General features: G+C 50.1%; 1 protein-coding gene across 3 annotated transcripts in view; it reads left to right on the forward strand.

Annotated features, from left to right (window-relative positions):
• The window catches only part of NBEAL2 (neurobeachin like 2), a 137460-nt gene that overhangs the window by 90891 nt on the left and 24159 nt on the right, over positions 1-22410 (forward strand). For 2 of the 3 annotated variants that reach the window (XM_075315841.1, XM_075315843.1), the window contains 15 exons: positions 20-179; positions 1130-1218; positions 2131-2832; positions 3224-3402; positions 3486-3639; positions 3718-3855; positions 4411-4716; positions 6518-6667; positions 7099-7256; positions 7331-7455; positions 9381-9498; positions 11596-11753; positions 13147-13280; positions 21974-22081; positions 22305-22400. In XM_075315841.1, the coding sequence (XP_075171956.1) occupies positions 20-179; positions 1130-1218; positions 2131-2832; positions 3224-3402; positions 3486-3639; positions 3718-3855; positions 4411-4716; positions 6518-6667; positions 7099-7256; positions 7331-7455; positions 9381-9498; positions 11596-11753; positions 13147-13280; positions 21974-22081; positions 22305-22400 (2775 nt within the window). The remainder of the gene's footprint in view (positions 1-19; positions 180-1129; positions 1219-2130; positions 2833-3223; positions 3403-3485; positions 3640-3717; positions 3856-4410; positions 4717-6517; positions 6668-7098; positions 7257-7330; positions 7456-9380; positions 9499-11595; positions 11754-13146; positions 13281-21973; positions 22082-22304; positions 22401-22410) is intronic. The other variant, XM_075315842.1, reaches the window with a different exon arrangement.

The raw sequence follows: 22410 nt of genomic DNA on the forward strand, positions 1-22410 counted from the left end.
GTTTTCTCTGCTTGCTTAGATTCTGTATAAGTTGGTGAAGTACGAGAAGGTGAATGAGCGTCTGAAGCATCGGCTGAAGCTGAAAGACATCGGGTACCAGGGTCTGATCTCCTTCCTCAGCGACGTCCCGGTGTCCATGCTGCTGATCCGCTGCCTCTCCGAACAGGTTCTGGGCTCTGGTGAGACTACAACTCCCTGCATCCACTTCACTGAGCAGTGCCGGTGCCTCGCTGAGCAGTGCCGGTGCCTCGCTGAGCAGTGCCGGTGCCTCGCTGAGCAGTGCCGGTGCCTCGCTGAGCAGTGCCGGTGCCTCGCTGAGCAGTGCCGGTGCCTCGCTGAGCAGTGCCGGTGCCTCGCTGAGCAGTGCCGGTGCCTCGCTGAGCAGTGCCGGTGCCTCGCTGAGCAGTGCCGGTGCCTCGCTGAGCAGTGCCGGTGCCTCGCTGAGCAGTGTCGGTGCCTCTGTGAGCAGTGTCGGGGCCTCTGTGAGCAGTGTCGGGGCCTCTGTGAGCAGTGTCGGGGCCTCTGTGAGCAGTGTCGGGGCCTCTGTGAGCAGTGTCGGGGCCTCTGTGAGCAGTGTCGGGGCCTCTGTGAGCAGTGTCGGGGCCTCTGTGAGCAGTGTCGGGGCCTCTGTGAGCAGTGTCGGGGCCTCTGTGAGCAGTGTCGGGGCCTCTGTGAGCAGTGTCGGGGCCTCTGTGAGCAGTGTCGGGGCCTCTGTGAGCAGTGTCGGGGCCTCTGTGAGCAGTGTCGGGGCCTCTGTGAGCAGTGTCGGGGCCTCTGTGAGCAGTGTCGGGGCCTCTGTGAGCAGTGTCGGGGCCTCTGTGAGCAGTGTCGGGGCCTCTGTGAGCAGTGTCGGGGCCTCTGTGAGCAGTGTCGGGGCCTCTGTGAGCAGTGTCGGGGCCTCTGTGAGCAGTGTCGGGGCCTCTGTGAGCAGTGTCGGGGCCTCTGTGAGCAGTGTCGGGGCCTCTGTGAGCAGTGTCGGGGCCTCTGTGAGCAGTGTCGGGGCCTCTGTGAGCAGTGTCGGGGCCTCTGTGAGCAGTGTCGGGGCCTCTGTGAGCAGTGTCGGGGCCTCTGTGAGCAGTGTCGGGGCCGCTCTGTAAGCGATTCTAGGGTCTCCTCTTTTTGGTTCTAGATGTGACCCCCAATTACAAGGATCTTCTGGCCGTGGTTTACCTGTCGCACAGGGCGGAGCTGCCGGTGAAGCTGGACGTGTGTCGTAAGGTAAAAGCCAAAGCATTCATGTCACAACATCAGCGCCGCCCGGCAGTCTGTGAGCTGTCCTAGACACTACATCTCCCACAATGCACTGCAGCAAGGCTCATATTCATGTGCTGGGATATTTCACACTATATCTACCACAATGCACTGCATCGAGGCTCATATTCATGTGTCAGGATATTTCTGCACTACATCTCCCACAATGCACTGCAGCGGGGCTCATATTCATGTGTCAGGATATTTCTGCACTACATCTCCCACAATGCACTTCAGTGTGGCTCATATTCATGTGTCGGGATATTTCTGCACTACATCTCCCACAATGCACTGCAGCGTGGCTCATATTCATGTGTCAGGATATTTCTGCACTACATCTCCCACAATGCACTTCAGTGTGGCTCATATTCATGTGTCGGGATATTTCTGCACTACATCTCCCACAATGCACTGCAGCGGGGCTCATATTCATGTGTCAGGATATTTCTGCACTACATCTCCCACAATGCACTTCAGTGTGGCTCATATTCATGTGTCGGGATATTTCTGCACTACATCTCCCACAATGCACTGCAGCGTGGCTCATATTCATGTGCTGGGATATTTCTGCACTACATCTCCCACAATGCACTGCAGTGTGGCTCATATTCATGTGTCGGGATATTTCTGCACTACATCTCCCACAATGCACTGCAGCGTGGCTCATATTCATGTGCTGGGATATTTCTGCACTACATCTCCCACAATGCACTGCAGCGTGGCTCATATTCATGTGTCGGGATATTTCTGCACTACATCTCCCACAATGCACTGCAGCGTGGCTCATATACATGTGCTGGGATATTTCTGCACTACATCTCCCACAATGCCCTGCAGCGTGGCTCATATTAATGTGCTGGATATTTTTGCATCTTGCAGCTTTTCCACCTCATCTACTCCCAGCAAGATATCGTGCGACATCTGGCCAAGCAGATCGGCTGGCAGGACCTCCTGACCAAGCTGTACATCAAGGAGTCGTACGAGTCGCGGCCCCGGAGCCTGAGCAGCCCGATGTGCGGGGGAGCGGTGTGCCCCCTGAAGAGGATGGGCAGCAGTAAAGACGGGGAGCCGGGGCTTTTCCGGGACAGCTCTCTAGATCAGACGGATCTGGATCCTGTGTTCCAGAACTTCGAGCCTCCGGACCTGGACTTCTCGGAAGGCTTTTCTGATCTCTCCATATCACCGGCCGCCAAAGGAAAACCCCTCCACGCTTATAACTTCAAGTCCTTCGACTCCTCTGACCAAGCCAGCCACTGCTCCTCCAGCATGGCGGACGCTTCGGAGGAGGCCAGCTGCCCGGACGGACCTCCCTACGACAACGTCTACCAGCCCCTCTCCCCTTTCTCCATGTCTCCCTTCGACCTGCGCTTGGATCTGGGAAGTTCCAGCTCTGCGGTCACTGCGGAGAGTGGGAACCAGACGCCGGGCAGCCAGCCGGGAACCCCGTCCCCTCTGGAGACCTTCAAACCTTTCCCCGGGATGCGGGTGAGGAAGAGCTCCAGCCTGTCCAACGTCCTGGACGAGAGCAGCTACCAGGAGACTCTGCCCAGTGACACCATCTCCAACACCAGCAACCCACAGGTAGGACGCACCCGCAGCGGCAAGAGCCACCCATCATTACTCTAGGGGCGATCGGGGCGATCATTGGTGTATCTGCACCCCGACGCTCCATGTACCCAATGTGCGGCCGACGGCCATGGAATGAGCGGTCACATACAGTGCTATGGGATCGATCCGCAGTCACATCGGTAGTCCATGGCTAGCAGCAGGAGGGTGCACTTGGTTTTGGCCATATTGTCTGTCTTTAATAGGCTTCAGACTTTCTGTTTCTCTGGGTCTGGGTTTCCCTTGTTGTGAGGTGTCCTGGTATACCGGTGGCCCTGCGTGTGCCATACCCCGGCCTCCTGTTCGGCGGTGGACCTGTATCTGCTCCCCCATGGTCACCTGTGTGTAATATGTGCGTGTCCTCCAGCAGACCCCAGAAGAAGAGCTGTGCAACCTTCTCACCAACATCATCTTCTCCGTCACCTGGAGGGGAGTAGAAGGTCAAGAAGACGGCGCCTGGAAGGAGCGGGGACAGGTCTTCTCCGTCCTCACCAAGCTGGGATCGGCCTGTGAGCTGGTGAGACCCCCGGACGAGATCAAAAGGAGGTGAGTGACGGGGAGCGTGAGGATCGTGTCCCCCTGTAGACATGGAGGGATTCTTCAGCCGCCTTGTCTCCGTCTGTCCTCAGCCTCCTGGAGATGATGTTAGAATCGGCGTTGACCGATATGAAGGAAGCCTCGTCCTCGGCCGGCCTCGGGCACAGCGTGCTGAAGCTCATGCGCCTCCTGCAGGATTTCCTCTTCTCCGAGGGGGACAGCAATGAAATCCTCTGGAGCGAGAAGGTGACTTTCCAGCCTCACACTGACCTTGAGATTTAGGAGGCTTCTTGGCTTATAATGAGAATTTTTGCATCTTGTTAGATATTCGAGGGGGTCACTAACTTACTGGAAAAGCTGGATGTGTGGAATTACTTGGTCAACGGCACGTCGGACCTGAAGGAGATGGCGCAGATCGGCCTCAGGATCATCATAGGGTTCATCAAGCTCGATGACCAACAGGTGAGAGCACGAAATACCCGAGAGGGATGGCACGGGCCTAATGATGGGTTGCATTAAAACAGTGGTCATCATGGTCATTCACCTTCTCAACGCATATGAAGGTACGAATACATGCGCCCCAGGGTCTGCGTGTGTGGAGCAAGCTCAGGAGCTGATCCACTGCAGCATCTGCCTGTGTCTGCAGCGACCAGAGCCAGCTCCGTCCGCTGCTGTTAACCGTTTATATGCCTCTATCAGTTGTACCTGCTGTATTTGCCTGTATCAGCAGCAACCATAGACAGCTCCGTCTGCTGCTGTTAACCGTCTGTATGCCTCTATCAGCAGCGACCAGAGCCAGCTCCGTCTGCTGCTGTTAACCATTTATATGCCTCTATCAGTTGTGCCTGCGGCATTTACCTGCATCAGCAGCAACCATAGACAGCTCCGTCTGCTGCTGTTAACCGTCTGTATGCCTCTATCAGCAGCGACCAGAGCCAGCTCTGTCTGCTGCTGTTAACCGTCTGTATGCCTCTATCAGTTGTGCCTGTGATGGTAATCGGTGATTCTTCCCGTCAGATGCATTTATCGGCCTCCTCGAAGCTTCACGAGATCCTGAAGTACGCCACCGCCCTGAAGAAGGAGGAGGCTTGCTTCTTGCTTGGCAGCCTGCAGGTCCCGCTCCTGAGCTCAGTCAGCGCCAAGTCTGAGACCTTCTTAGGCCTGGTGCCCATCATCCGCACAGTCATGGACCAATGTTTCGAGTGCCTCCAGCTGCAGCAACATCTGCCCTCCCTGCCACCCACCAACGGGAGCCCAACCTTTCATGATGACCTCAAGAGTTTCTGCAGCAGCTCTGAGTGGAGTGTCTTCATAGAAAAGCAGGTGAGGAGTGCGAGGTCCTTCTAAGACCCGTCCTAATAAAACCTTATTTCAATTCCTCACCATCTTAAGTCCTCAGCTTGCTTAGAGTGAATGGAGACAATATAGACCCCATGATAACCTTACACAAAAGCTCCAAAAACCCATCATTAATGAAGGGATATCTTATGACTCTGACATTCTATATTTGTGAGCAGGAGACATCTGAGTCGATGTCATAAACATTCTTTTTATTGAAAATTCTACATCCAAAAATGTATTCTAACAAATTCATGGTTATCACCAAACATTATAGTCCCAGTCCATAATGACTGTCTTGCCTGGTCCGCAACAATGCATTGACTAGCTAGTTCATATAAATAAATTGTTTCTATTAACCCATTCCTGCTTGACTTGACCACATATAGTTATAGATAATGATAGTTATGATAACCTGCTGACCCAGACCGGCGGGAGAGAGGTTTGTCCTCATCTGTTTCAGTCACAGAGGACTTCTTATTATGACACGTTGTGACAAACCCTCAGCTGTGTGAGTCGGATTAGATTGAGCTGTATTTTCAGATGGCACAGATTGCAGCTGGAGCAAAGTGGGGCGGCGACTGAATAGATGAATATAGTGGCGACTGAATGGGGAGGTGACTGAATGGGGCGACGACTGAATGGGGAGGTGACTGAATGGGGAGGTGACTGAATGGGGAGGTGACTGAATGGGGAGGTGACTGAATGGGGAGGTGACTGAATGGGGTGATGACTGAATGGAGCGGCGACTGAATGGGGAGGTGACTGAATGGGGAGGCGACTGAATGGGGAGGCGACTGAATGGGGAGGCGACTGAATGGGGAGGCGACTGAATGGGGAGGCGACTGAATGGGGAGGCGACTGAATGGGGAGGCGACTGAATGGGGAGGCGACTGAATGGGGAGGCGACTGAATGGGGAGGCGACTGAATGGGGAGGCGACTGAATGGGGAGGCGACTGAATGGGGAGGCGACTGAATGGGGAGGCGACTGAATGGGGAGGTGACTGAATGGGGTGATGACTGAATGGAGCGGCGACTGAATGGGGTGACGACTGAATGGAGCGGCGACTGAATGGGGAAGTGACTGAATGGGGCGACGACTGAATGGGGAGGCGACTGAATGGGGAGGCGACTGAATGGGGAGGCGACTGTATGGGGAGGGGACTGAATGGATGAATAGAGCTGCAACAGAATGGAGCGGCGACTGTATGGGGCGGTGACTGAATGGCTAGGGGAATGAATAGATGACTAGAGCGGCCACTGAATGGCACGGCAACTGAATAGGGCGGTGACTGGGGCAGCAACTGAACAGTACGGCGACTGAGTAGAGCGGCGACTGTATGGGGCGGTGACTGAATGGGGAAGCAACTGAATAGAGTGGTGACTGTATGAGGCGGCGACTGAATGAGGCGGCAACAGTATGGGGAGGTGACTGATTAGAGAGGTGACTATGGCGCAGCCACTGAATGGTACGGTAACTGTATAGGTCGGTGAAGGTATGGGGAGGTGACTGAGTAGAGCAACGACTGTATGGAGCGGCGACTGTATGGAGCGGCGACTGTATGGAGCGGCGACTGTATGGAGCGGCGACTGTATGGAGCGGCGACTGTATGGAGCGGCGACTGTATGGAACAGTGTGTATGTCTCCATACGTCCTATAGACAATGAAGGAGCGGCAGCGTACAAGACCGTGCTCCTCTATTCAATCTCCCAGCGAGCAGGACCGGGGTCCCGGGACAGCGTATAACTCCAGTGTAACTGACGCGGCTCCTTCCTCCCCGCCAGGTGCAGCCTGCAATGGAGCAACTAGAGAAGGACACGTTTACCAAGAGCCACAACCAGATGTCGTCCTTCTGGAACTCCTGTTACGATGCTTTAATGAGCAGCTCCCTACGAAGAGAGACTGAGAAGGGGGAGAGCAGGGGAAGGTTTCAGGTAAGTCATCACCTCCAGAGCTGCATTCAGTATTCTGCTGTTACATTATGTCCTAAACTCCAGTCACATCCAGAGCCGCACTCACTATCCTGGTCTTACAGCATGCATTATCCTCCAGAGCTGCAATCACCATTCTGCTGTTATATCATGTCCTATACTCCAGTCACTTCAAGAGCTGCGCTCACCTTTCATATTTATAAATGACGCTTGATCGGAGTGTCCTTGACTTTTTTACGTTTTTCATTTTCACGTCTGTAGAGCGGCTGAAGCTGCAGGAAGCTTTGGGGGGATATGAGGTCTTGAAATTTTAGAGCTAAGCGGAAGCCTGCCACCCTAGGATTGCAGCTCCGGACGTGACTGGAGTATAGTTCAGCCACATAAGTCTTGTTGGAGCTGACTGCTCGCGTTTCTGTGACGCCATCTTTGTGCAGGAGCTGGTGCTGGAGCCGGTGCTGAAGAGGATCCGTTCTGAGAACCAGCGCTACAACAGCGTTCTGAAGCAGATCAACAGCCACCACAGCGCGGTGCTGCGACAGTGGAGATCGCTGCTGCGCCTGCTGACCGGCCCCCGAGGAGCCTGGGCCCACCAGTGAGTGCTCACCGAGGGTCTCCACTCAACATCAGGGGTCTCCGGGCATCAGTAACCCGTCTCTCCTCGTACAGGACCCCGGCGGAGGTGCGGTGGAAGCTGTCGAGCGCCGAGACCTACTCCAGAATGCGGCTGAAGCTGGTGCCAAATTACCAGTTTGATCCACACAGCGAAGCCAGTGCCCTCCGCGACAACCTGGGTGAGGATGGCCGAGACATATGGACGGCTGTGTGCATGCTGTCTCCAGATCACAGCTCAGGGGCGGTGGTGGGATCAGTGACACATGGATGGCTGTGTGCATGCTGTCTCCAGATCACAGCTCAGGGGCGCTGGTGGGATCAGTGACACATGGACGGCTGTGTGCATGCTGTCTCCAGATCACAGCTCAGGGGTGGTGGGATCAGTGACATATGGACGGCTGTGTGCATGCTGTCTCCAGATCACAGCTCAGGGGTGGTGGTGGGGTCAGTGACACATGGACGGCTGTGTGCATGCTGTCTCCAGATCACAGCTCAGGGGCGCTGGTGGGATCAGTGACACATGGACGGCTGTGTGCATGCTGTCTCCAGATCACAGCTCAGGGGTGGTGGGATCAGTGACATATGGACGGCTGTGTGCATGCTGTCTCCAGATCACAGCTCAGGGGTGGTGGTGGGGGTCAGTGACACATGGACGGCTGTGTGCATGCTGTCTCCAGATCACAGCTCACTGGAGGTGGTGGGGTCAGTGACACATGGATGGCTGTGTGCATGCTGTCTCCAGATCACAGCTCAGGGAGGGGTGGTGGGATCAGTGACACATGGATGGCTGTGTGCATGCTGTCTCCAGATCACAGCTCAGGAGCGGCGGTGGGATCAGTGACACATGGACGGCTGTGTGCCTGCTGTCTCCAGATCACAGCTCAGGGGCGCTGGTGGGATCAGTGACACATGGACGGCTGTGTGCATGCTGTCTCCGGATCACAGCTCAGGGGCGCTGGTGGGATCAGTGACACATGGACGGCTGTGTGCATGCTGTCTCCAGATCACAGCTCAGGGGTGGTGGATCAGTGACATATGGACGGCTGTGTGCATGCTGTCTCCAGATCACAGCTCAGGGGTGGTGGTGGGGTCAGTGACACATGGACGGCTGTGTGCATGCTGTCTCCAGATCACAGCTCACTGGAGGTGGTGGGGTCAGTGACACATGGACGGCTGTGTGCATGCTGTCTCCGGATCACAGCTCATGGAGGGGGTGGGGTCAGTGACACATGGATGGCTGTGTGCATGCTGTCTCCGGATCACAGCTCATGGAGGTGGTGGGATCAGTGACACATGGATGACTGTGTGCATGCTGTCTCCGGATAACAGCTCAGGGGTGGTGTTTGCGATCAGTGACACATGGACGGCTGTGTGTATGCTGTCTCCAGATCACAGCTCAGGGGTGGTGTTTGCGATCAGTGACACATGGACGGCTGTGTGCATGCTGTCTCCAGATCACAGCTCAGGGGTGGTGGTGGGGTCAGTGACACATGGATGGCTGTGTGCATGCTGTCTCCGGATCACAGCTCAGGGGCGCTGGTGGGATCAGTGACACATGGACGGCTGTGTGCATGCTGTCTCCAGATCACAGCTCAGGGGTGGTGGTGGGGTCAGTGACACATGGACGGCTGTGTGCATGCTGTCTCCAGATCACAGCTCAGGGGCGGTGGGGATCAGTGACACATAGACGACTGTGTGCATGCTGTCTCCAGATCACAGCTCAGGGGCGCTGGTGGGATCAGTGACACATGGGACGGCTGTGTGCATGCTGTCTCCAGATCACAGCTCAGGGGTGGTGGGGATCAGTGACACATAGACGGCTGTGTGCATGCTGTCTCCAGATCACAGCTCAGGGGTGGTGGTGGGATCAGTGACACATGGACGACTGTGTGCATGCTGTCTCCAGATCACAGCTCAGGGGTGGTGGTGGGATCAGTGACACATGGACGGCTGTGTGCATGCTGTCTCCAGATCACAGCTCAGGGGCGCTGGTGGGATCAGTGACACATGGATGGCTGTGTGCATGCTGTCTCTGGTCAGGGGTCTGTTAGGTTAGTGGCACACGGGCGGCTACCATTAATATAACATTTACTTTTCCCCTCAGGTACTGACCCTGGACAGGCCGTGGCAGATTCGTTCCCACTCGCTGTAGCCAAGGAGGCGAAAGTGAATGAACAGGAGGACGACCAGCTGGCCGAGGAGGACCTGCAGAACATCTACCAGTGAGCAGCCATCACTCCCACCAGCCGTTACTGCGGGGGCTGACCCCCGTGATGATCTGTTCTCCTGTCATGCAGTGCATAACTCCCATCATTCATGACCTTAGACGTTCACAATCTGCCCCCCCCAATCACACAGTATATCACTGGGATCATCCCCTAAAAGCTCGCACACAATATATCACTCCCATCATCCATGACCCCACAAGCTCGCGGTCTACTCTCCCTATCAGATGTGGGGTGCAGCAGCATCATCATTCCGCTCCCCGTATCCCCTAATCTTATATCCCGCAGAGTATCACTCCCAGCATCCCATGTCATGTATATTAGCAGATTGGGCTCATAGTTCTCTGATATAGTGAGATTTTCATCTTGTGTATCGGTTAGTAATTCCTCAATAATATACAGTGCCTTGCAAAAGTATTCAGCCCCTTGGATTTTTCGACCTTTTCCCACATTTCAGGCTTCAAACATAAAGATAAAAATGTTAATGTTCTGGTGAAGAATCGACAACAAGTGACACAATTGTGAAGAGGAAGGAAATTTATTGCTTATTTTAAACTTTTTTGTAAAAAACAATAAACTGAAAATTGGTGCGTGCAATATTATTCATCCCCTTTACTTTCAGTGCAGCAAACTCACTCCAGAAGTTGATTGAGGATCTCTGAATGATCCAATGTCGTCCTAAATGACTGATGATGATAAATATAAGCCCCTGTGTGTAATCAAGTCTCCGTATAACGCCCCTGCTCTGTGATAGTCTCAATGTTCTGTGTAAAGCACAGAGAGCATCATGAAGACCAAGGAACACAACAGGCAGGTCCATGATACTGTTGTGGAGACGTTTAAAGCCGGATTTGGTTACAAAAAGATTTCCACAACTTTAAACATCCCAAGAAGCACTGTGCGAGCGATCATATTGAAATGGAAGGAGAATCATACCCCTGCAAATCTACCAAGACCCGGCCGTCCATCCAAACTGTCACCTCACACAAGGAGAAGACTGATCAGAGATGCAGCCAAGAGGCCCATGATCCCTCTGGATGATCTGCAGAGATCTACAGCTGAGGTGGGAGAGTCTGTCCATAAATCTGGCCTTTATGGACGAGTGGCAAGAAGAAAGCCATTTCTCAAAGATATCCATAAAAAGTGTTGTTTAAAGTTTGCCACAAGCCACCGGAGACACCAAACATGTGGAAGAAGGTGCTCTGCTCAAATTAAACCAAAACCGAACTATATGGGCACAATGCCAAACGATATGTTTGGTGTAAAAGCAGCACAGCTCATCACCCTGAACACACCATCCCCACTGTCAAGCATGGTGGGGGCAGCATCATGGTTTGGGCCTGCTTTTCTTCAGCAGGGACAGGGAAGATGGTTAAAATTGATGGATGGAGCCAAATACAGGACCATTCTTGAAGAAAACCTGTTGGAGTCTGCATAAGACCTGAGACTGAGATTTGTCTTCCAACAAGACAATGATCCCAAACATAAAGCAAAATCTACAATGGAATGGTTCACAAATAACCGTATCCAGGTGTTAGAATGGCCAAGTCACAGTCCAGACCTGAACCCAATCGAGAATCTGTGGAAAGAGCTGAAAACCGCTGTTCACAAACGCCTCCATTCAACCTCACTCAGCTCCAGCTGTTTACAAAGGAAGAATGGGCGAGAATTTCACCTCTCCATGTGCAAAACTAATAGACACATACCCCAAGAGACTTGTGCTGTAATCGCAGCAAAAGGGGGCGCTACAAAGGATTCACTTACAGGGGATGAATAATATTGCACGCCCCAATTTTCAGTTTATTCTTTTTTATAAAAGTTTAAAATAAGCAATAAATTTCCTTCACAATTGTGTCACTTGTTGATTCTTCACCAGAACATTAACATTTTATCTTTGTTTGAAGCCTGAAATGTGGGAGAAGGATGAAAAATTCAAGGGGCTGAATACTTTAGCAACGCACTGTATTATCCATAAACACATAGGGGAAGCGCCGGTCACCAGTGGTAGCAGTGGCATTGTGCACCCACACCGCCGCCCATTGTGTGCAGCCGGGTGTCCTGTGTTCTCTGACCTCCGCTCCTCCTGTGCCGCAGAGTGGAGATCAAGGAGCAGAGTCAGAAGGAGAAGCTGGTGATTTCCGAGGACTGCGAGCTCATCACCATCGTGGCGGTCATCACCGGGCGTTTGGAGGTCACCACGCAGCACATTTACTTCTATGACCTCAGCAGCGACAAAGAGGAGACAGAGGAAGGTAAAGACGACCGAGCGGAGCGCACAAGCTCTGCTGCCAATCCGGAGCGCACACTCCGCCATCACTCACAGCACGAGCTCTGCTGCCAATCCGGAGCGCACACACCGCCATCACTCATATAAGAGCTCTGCTGCCAATCCGGAGCGCACACACCGCCATCACTCACAGCACGAGCTCTGCTGCAAATCCGGAGCGCACACACCGCCATCACTCATACAAGAGCTCTGCTGCCAATCCGGAGCGCACACACCGCCATCACTCACAGCACGAGCTCTGCTGCAAATCCGGAGCGCACACACCGCCATCACTCATACAAGAGCTCTGCTGCCAATCCGGAGCGCACACACCGCCATCACTCACAGCACGAGCTCTGCTGCAAATCCGGAGCGCACACACCGCCATCACTCATACAAGAGCTCTGCTGCCAATCCGGAGCGCACACACCGCCATCACTCACAGCACGAGCTCTACTGCCAATCCGGAGCGCACACACCGCCATCACTCATACAAGAGCTCTGCTGCCAATCCGGAGCGCACACACCGCCATCACTCACAGCACGAGCTCTGCTGCCAATCCGGAGCGCACACACCGCCATCACTCACAGCACGAGCTCTGCTGCCAATCCGGAGCGCACACACCGCCATCACTCACAGCACGAGCTCTGCTGCCAATCCGGAGCGCACACACCGCCATCACTCACAGCACGAGCTCTGCTGCCAATCCGGAGCGCACACACCGCCATCACTCACAGCACGAGCTCTGCTGCCAATCCATTTCACACACCGCCATCACTCATATAAGAGCTCTGCTGCCAATCCGGAGCGCACACCGCCAGCACGAGCTCTGCTGCCAATCCGGAGCGCACACACCGCCATCACTCACAGCACGAGCTCTGCTGCCAATCCGGAGCGCACACACCGCCATCACTCATACAACAGCTCTGCTGCCAATCCGGAGCGCACACACCGCCATCACTCATACAAGAGCTCTGCTGCCAATCCGGAGCGCACACACCGCCATCACTCATACAAGAGCTCTGCTGCCAATCCGGAGCGCACACACCGCCATCACTCATATAAGAGCTCTGCTGCCAATCCGGAGCGCACACACCGCCATCACTCACAGCACGAGCTCTGCTGCCAATCCGGAGCGCACACACCGCCATCACTCATACAAGAGCTCTGCTGCCAATCCGGAGCGCACACACCGCCATCACTCATACAAGAGCTCTGCTGCCAATCCGGAGCGCGCACACCGCCATCACTCATACAAGAGCTCTGCTGCCAATCTGGAGCGCACACACCGCCATCACTCATACAAGAGCTCTGCTGCCAATCTGGAGCGCACACACCGCCATCACTCATACAACAGCTCTATTCTCTCTCTGTCCAGGTATTGGCTACGACTTCAAACGCCCCTTGTCGCAACTCCGCGAGGTCCATCTACGGCGGTATAATCTGCGGAGATCCGCTCTGGAGTTCTTCTTCATTGATCAGGCCAATTACTTCGTTAACTTTAGGAAGCAGGTAATTATACCACCACTCATCATTGTCTGCCTGGGGCTGTCATCTTCACCACTAGAGGGAGCTCACTACATACAGATTTATACAGTCACCACTAGAGGGAGATCACTACATACAGATTTATACAGCCACCACTAGAGGGAGCTCACTACATACAGATTATACAGCCACCACTAGAGGGAGCTCACTACATACAGATTGATACAGCCACCACTAGGGGGAGCTCACTACATACAGATTATACAGCCACCACTAGAGGGAGCTCACTACATACAGATTGATACAGCCACCACTAGGGGGAGCTCACTACATACAGATTTATACAGCCACCACTAGGGGGAGCTCACTACATACAGATTTATACAGCCACCACTAGAGGGAACTCACTACATACAGATTTATACAGCCACCACTAGAGGGAGATCACTACATACAGATTTATACAGCCACCACTAGAGGGAGATCACTACATACAGATTTATACAGTCACCACTAGAGGGAGATCACTACATACAGATTATACAGCCACCACTAGAGGAAGCTCACTACATACAGATTTATACAGCCATCACTAGAGGGAGCTCACTACATACAGATTTATACAGCCACCACTAGAGGGAGCTCACTACATACAGATTTATACAGCCACCACTAGAGGGAGCTCACTACATACAGATTTATACAGTCACCACTAGAGGGAGCTCACTACATACAGATTTATACAGCCACCACTAGAGGGAGCTCACTACATACAGATTTATACAGTCACCACTAGAGGGAGCTCACTACATACAGATTTATACAGTCACCACTAGAGGGAGCTCACTACATACAGATTTATACAGTCACCACTAGAGGGAGATCACTACATACAGATTTATACAGCCACCACTGGAGGGAACTCACTACATACAGATTTATACAGCCACCACTAGAGGGAGATCACTACATACAGATTTATACAGCCACCACTAGAGGGAGATCACTACATACAGATTTATACAGTCACCACTAGAGGGAGATCACTACATACAGATTATACAGCCACCACTAGAGGAAGCTCACTACATACAGATTTATACAGCCATCACTAGAGGGAGCTCACTACATACAGAGTTATACAGCCACCACTAGAGGGAGCTCACTACATACAGATTTATACAGTCACCACTAGAGGGAGCTCACTACATACAGATTTATACAGCCACCACTAGAGGGAGCTCACTACATACAGATTTATACAGTCACCACTAGAGGGAGCTCACTACATACAGATTTATACAGTCACCACTAGAGGGAGCTCACTACATACAGATTTATACAGTCACCACTAGAGGGAGATCACTACATACAGATTATACAGCCACCACTAGAGGGAGCTCACTACATACAGATTTATACAGTCACCACTAGAGGGAGCTCACTACATACAGATTTATACAGTCACCACTAGAGGGAGCTCACTACATACAGATTTATACAGTCACCACTAGAGGGAGCTCACTACATACAGATTTATACAGCCACCACTAGAGGGAGCTCACTACATACAGATTTATACAGTCACCACTAGAGGGAGCTCACTACATACAGATTTATACAGCCACCACTAGAGGGAGCTCACTACATACAGATTTATACAGTCACCACTAGAGGGAGCTCACTACATACAGATTTATACAGCCACCACTAGAGGGAGCTCACTACATACAGATTTATACAGTCACCACTAGAGGGAGCTCACTACATACAGCCAACACTAGAGGGAGCTCACTACATACAGATTTATACAGTCACCACTAGAGGGAGATCACTACATACAGATTATACAGCCACCACTAGAGGGAGCTCACTACATACAGATTTATACAGTCACCACTAGAGGGAGCTCACTACATACAGATTTATACAGTCACCACTAGAGGGAGCTCACTACATACAGATTTATACAGCCACCACTAGAGGGAGCTCACTACATACAGATTTATACAGCCACCACTAGAGGGAGCTCACTACATACAGATTTATACAGCCACCACTAGAGGGAGCTCACTACATACAGATTTATACAGTCACCACTAGAGGGAGATCACTACATACAGATTTATACAGCCACTACTAGAGGGAGCTCACTACATACAGATTTATGCAGACACCACTAGAGGGAGATCACTACATACAGATTTATGCAGACACCACTAGAGGGAGATCACTGCATACAGATTTATACAGCCTCCACTAGAGGGAGCTCACTACATACAGATTTATACAGCCACCACTAGAGGGAGCTCACTACATACAGATTTATACAGTCACCACTAGGGGGAGCTCAGTACATACAGATTTATACAGCCACCACTAGAGGGAGCTCACTACATACAGATTTATACAGCCACCACTAGGGGGAGCTCACTACATACAGATTTATACAGCCACCACTAGAAGGAGCTCACTACATACAGATTTATACAGCCACCACTAGAGGGAGCTCACTACATACAGATTTATACAGTCACCACTAGAGGGAGCTCACTACATACAGATTTATACAGCCACCATTAGAGGGAGCTCACTACATACAGATTTATACAGCCACCATTAGAGGGAGCTCACTACATACAGATTTATACAGCCACCACTAGAGGGAGCTCACTACATACAGATTTATACAGCCACCACTAGAGGGAGCTCACTACATACAGATTTATACAGTTACCACTAGAGGGAGCTCACTACATACAGATTTATACAGCCACCACTAGAGGGAGATCACTACATACAGATTTATACAGCCACCACTAGAGGGAACTCACTACATACAGATTTATACAGCCACCACTAGAGGGAGATCACTACATACAGATTTATACAGCCACCACTAGAGGGAGATCACTACATACAGATTTATACAGTCACCACTAGAGGGAGATCACTACATACAGATTATACAGCCACCACTAGAGGAAGCTCACTACATACAGATTTATACAGCCATCACTAGAGGGAGCTCACTACATACAGATTTATACAGCCACCACTAGAGGGAGCTCACTACATACAGATTTATACAGTCACCACTAGAGGGAGCTCACTACATACAGATTTATACAGCCACCACTAGAGGGAGCTCACTACATACAGATTTATACAGTCACCACTAGAGGGAGCTCACTACATACAGATTTATACAGTCACCACTAGAGGGAGCTCACTACATACAGATTTATACAGTCACCACTAGAGGGAGATCACTACATACAGATTTATACAGCCACCACTGGAGGGAACTCACTACATACAGATTTATACAGCCACCACTAGAGGGAGATCACTACATACAGATTTATACAGCCACCACTAGAGGGAGATCACTACATACAGATTTATACAGTCACCACTAGAGGGAGCTCACTACATACAGATTTATACAGCCACCACTAGAGGGAGCTCACTACATACAGATTTATACAGCCACCACTAGAGGGAGCTCACTACATACAGATTTATACAGCCACCACTAGAGGGAGCTCACTACATACAGATTTATACAGCCACCACTAGAGGAAGCTCACTACATACAGATTTATACAGCCATCACTAGAGGGAGCTCACTACATACAGATTTATACAGCCACCACTAGAGGGAGCTCACTACATACAGAGTTATACAGCCACCACTAGAGGGAGCTCACTACATACAGATTTATACAGTCACCACTAGAGGGAGCTCACTACATACAGATTTATACAGTCACCACTAGAGGGAGCTCACTACATACAGATTTATACAGCCACCACTAGAGGGAGCTCACTACATACAGATTTATACAGTCACCACTAGAGGGAGCTCACTACATACAGATTTATACAGCCACCACTAGAGGGAGCTCACTACATACAGATTTATACAGTCACCACTAGAGGGAGCTCACTACATACAGATTTATACAGCCACCACTAGAGGGAGCTCACTACACTACATACAGATTTATACAGTCACCACTAGAGGGAGCTCACTACATACAGCCAACACTAGAGGGAGCTCACTACATACAGATTTATACAGTCACCACTAGAGGGAGATCACTACATACAGATTATATAGCCACCACTAGAGGGAGCTCACTACATACAGATTTATACAGTCACCACTAGAGGGAGCTCACTACATACAGATTTATACAGTCACCACTAGAGGGAGCTCACTACATACAGATTTATACAGCCACCACTAGAGGGAGCTCACTACATACAGATTTATACAGCCACCACTAGAGGGAGCTCACTACATACAGATTTATACAGCCACCACTAGAGGGAGCTCACTACATACAGATTTATACAGCCACCACTAGAGGGAGCTCACTACATACAGATTTATACAGTCACCACTAGAGGGAGATCACTACATACAGATTTATACAGCCACTACTAGAGGGAGCTCACTACATACAGATTTATGCAGACACCACTAGAGGGAGATCACTACATACAGATTTATGCAGACACCACTAGAGGGAGATCACTGCATACAGATTTATACAGCCTCCACTAGAGGGAGCTCACTACATACAGATTTATACAGCCACCACTAGAGGGAGCTCACTACATACAGATTTATACAGTCACCACTAGGGGGAGCTCAGTACATACAGATTTATACAGCCACCACTAGAGGGAGCTCACTACATACAGATTTATACAGCCACCACTAGGGGGAGCTCACTACATACAGATTTATACAGCCACCACTAGAAGGAGCTCACTACATACAGATTTATACAGCCACCACTAGAGGGAGCTCACTACATACAGATTTATACAGTCACCACTAGAGGGAGTTCACTACATACAGATTTATACAGTCACCACTAGAGGGAGCTCACTACATACAGATTTATACAGCCACCTCTAGAGGGAGCTCACTACATACAGATTTATGCAGACACCACTAGAGGGAGCGCACTATATACAGATTTATACAGCCACCACTAAAGGGAGATCACTCCAAACAGATTTATACAGCCACCACTAGAAGGAGGTCACTACATACAGATTTATACAGCCACCATTAGAGGGAGCTCACTACATACAGATTTATACAGCCACCACTAGAGGGAGCTCACTACATACAGATTTATACATCCACCACTAGAGGGAGCTCACTACATACAGATTTATACAGCCACCACTAGAGGGAGCTCACTACATACAGATTTATACAGCTACCACTAGAGGGAGCTCACTACATACAGATTTATACAGCCACCACTAGAGGGAGCTCACTACATACAGATTTATACAGCCACCACTAGAGGGAGCTCACTACATACAGATTTATACAGCCACCACTAGAGGGAACTCACTACATACAGATTTATACAGCCACCACTAGAGGGAGCTCACTACATACAGATTTATACAGCCATCACTAGAGGGAGCTCACTACATACAGATTTATACAGCCACCAATAGAGGGAGCTCACTACATACAGATTTATACAGCCACCACTAGAGGGAGCTCACTACATACAGATTTATACAGTCACCACTAGAGGGAGTTCACTACATACAGATTTATACAGTCACCACTAGAGGGAGCTCACTACATACAGATTTATACAGCCACCTCTAGAGGGAGCTCACTACATACAGATTTATGCAGACACCAATAGAGGGAGCTCACTACATACAGATTTATACAGCCACCACTAGAGGGAGCTCACTACATACAGATTTATACAGTCACCACTAGAGGGAGTTCACTACATACAGATTTATACAGTCACCACTAGAGGGAGCTCACTACATACAGATTTATACAGCCACCTCTAGAGGGAGCTCACTACATACAGATTTATGCAGACACCAATAGAGGGAGCTCACTACATACAGATTTATACAGCCACCACTAGAGGGAGCTCACTACATACAGATTTATACAGTCACCACTAGAGGGAGTTCACTACATACAGATTTATACAGTCACCACCAGAGGGAGCTCACTACATACAGATTTATACAGCCATCACTAGAGGGAGCTCACTACATACAGATTTATACAGCCACCAATAGAGGGAGCTCACTACATACAGATTTATACAGCCACCACTAGAGGGAGCTCACTACATACAGATTTATACAGTCACCACTAGAGGGAGTTCACTACATACAGATTTATACAGTCACCACTAGAGGGAGCTCACTACATACAGATTTATACAGCCACCTCTAGAGGGAGCTCACTACATACAGATTTATGCAGACACCACTAGAGGGAGCGCACTATATACAGATTTATACAGCCACCACTAAAGGGAGATCACTCCAAACAGATTTATACAGCCACCACTAGAAGGAGGTCACTACATACAGATTTATACAGCCACCATTAGAGGGAGCTCACTACATACAGATTTATACAGCCACCACTAGAGGGAGCTCACTACATACAGATTTATACATCCACCACTAGAGGGAGCTCACTACATACAGATTTATACAGCCACCACTAGAGGGAGCTCACTACATACAGATTTATACAGCTACCACTAGAGGGAGCTCACTACATACAGATTTATACAGCCACCACTAGAGGGAGCTCACTACATACAGATTTATACAGCCACCACTAGAGGGAGCTCACTACATACAGATTTATACAGCCACCACTAGAGGGAACTCACTACATACAGATTTATACAGCCACCACTAGAGGGAGCTCACTACATACAGATTTATACAGCCATCACTAGAGGGAGCTCACTACATACAGATTTATACAGCCACCAATAGAGGGAGCTCACTACATACAGATTTATACAGCCACCACTAGAGGGAGCTCACTACATACAGATTTATATAGCCACCACTAGAGGGATCTCACTACATACAGATTTATACAGTCACCACTAGAGGGAGCTCACTACATACAGATTTATATAGCCACCACTAGAGGGAGCTCACTACATACAGATTTATACAGCCACCACTAGAGGGAGCTCACTACATACAGATTTATACAGCCACCACTAGAGGGAGCTCACTACATACAGATTTATACAGCCACCACTAGAGGGAGCTCACTACATACAGATTTATACAGCCACCACTAGAGGGAGCTCACTACATACAGATTTATACAGCTACCACTAGAGGGAGCTCACTACATACAGATTTATACAGCCACCACTAGGGGGAGCTCACTACATACAGATTTATACAGCCACCAATAGAGGGAGCTCACTACATACAGATTTATACAGCCACCACTAGAGGGAGCTCACTACATACAGATTTATATAGCCACCACTAGAGGGATCTCACTACATACAGATTTATACAGTCACCACTAGAGGGAGCTCACTACATACAGATTTATATAGCCACCACTAGAGGGAGCTCACTACATACAGATTTATACAGCCACCACTAGAGGGAACTCACTACATACAGATTTATACAGCCACCACTAGAGGGAACTCACTACATACAGATTTATACAGCCACCACTAGAGGGAGCTCACTACATACAGATTTATACAGCCACCAATAGAGGGAGCTCACTACATACAGATTTATACAGCCACCACTAGAGGGAGCTCACTACATACAGATTTATACAGCCACCACTAGAGGGAGCTCACTACATACAGATTTATACAGCCATCACTAGAGGGAGCTCACTACATACAGATTTATACAGCCACCACTAGAGGGAGCTCACTACATACAGATTTATACAGTCACCACTAGAGGGAGCTCACTACATACAGATTTATACAGTCACCACTAGGGGAAGCTCACTACATACAGATTTATGCAGTCACCACTAGAGGGAGCTCACTACATACAGATTTATACAGCCACCACTAGAGGGAGCTCACTACATACAGATTTATACAGCCACCACTAGAGGGAGCTCACTACATACAGATTTATACAGCCACCACTAGAGGGAGCTCACTACATACAGTTTTATACAGTCACCACTAGAGGGAGCTCACTACATACAGATTTATACAGCCACCACTAGAGGGAGCTCACTACATACAGATTTATACAGCCACCACTAGAGGGAGCTCACTACATACAGATTTATACAGCCACCACTAGAGGGAGCTCACTACATACAGATTTATGCAGCCACCACTAGGGGAAGCTCACTACATACAGATTTATGCAGTCACCACTAGAGGGAGCTCACTGCATACAGATTTATACAGCCACCACTAGAGGGAGCTCACTATATCCAGATTTATACATCCACCACTAGAGGGAGCTCACTACATACAGATTTATACAGTCACCACTAGAGGGAGCTCACTACATACAGATTTATACAGACACCACTAGAGGGAGCTCACTACATACAGATTTATGCAGTCACCACTAGAGGGAGCTCACTACATACAGATTTATACAGTCACCACTAGAGGGAGCTCACTACATACAGATTTATACAGTCACCACTAGAGGAAGCTCACTACATACAGATTTATACAGCCACCACTAGAGGGAGATCACTACATACAGATTTATACAGCCACCACTAGAGGGAGCTCACTACATACAGATTTATACATCCACCACTAGAGGGAGCTCACTACATACAGATGTATGCAGTCACCACTAGAGGGAGTACTGCTACCCTACATTTTTTGTTTTCTCCGGTCACTTTTCGGGTTTTTTTGCAGGTCAGGAATGTGGTTTATTCCCGGATCCTGGGATTAAATCCCCCTAACCAGTTTCTGTTCGGCAGACGTTCCCCCCAGGAGCTTCTTCAGGCCTCAGGACTGACCCAGGTATGTTAGAGTCATTGAGATGATGTCATAGACATCCAGGTTGTTGTCAATCATTGGTCTCAGTGGTGATTCGAGACAAGTAGGGCAAGTGATTGGCTGCAGTGCTCATGTGGATGTGTGTGATGTCATTTATGGAGCCCCTTTTTTCAGCGGCGCCCCTGGAATCTGCACTCGCTCTGCTCTATTTTGGTGCCATGATTCACCTTCTTGTTTCTCTTTGCAGAAATGGGTGTGGAGGGAGATTTCTAATTTCGAGTACCTCATGCAGCTGAACACGATCGCCGGGAGGACGTACAATGACCTGTCGCAGTATCCTGTGGTGAGCACAC

This window comes from Anomaloglossus baeobatrachus, chromosome 6 (genome assembly GCF_048569485.1).
Source record: "Anomaloglossus baeobatrachus isolate aAnoBae1 chromosome 6, aAnoBae1.hap1, whole genome shotgun sequence".
In the NCBI taxonomy this organism is placed as follows: domain Eukaryota; kingdom Metazoa; phylum Chordata; class Amphibia; order Anura; family Aromobatidae; genus Anomaloglossus; species Anomaloglossus baeobatrachus.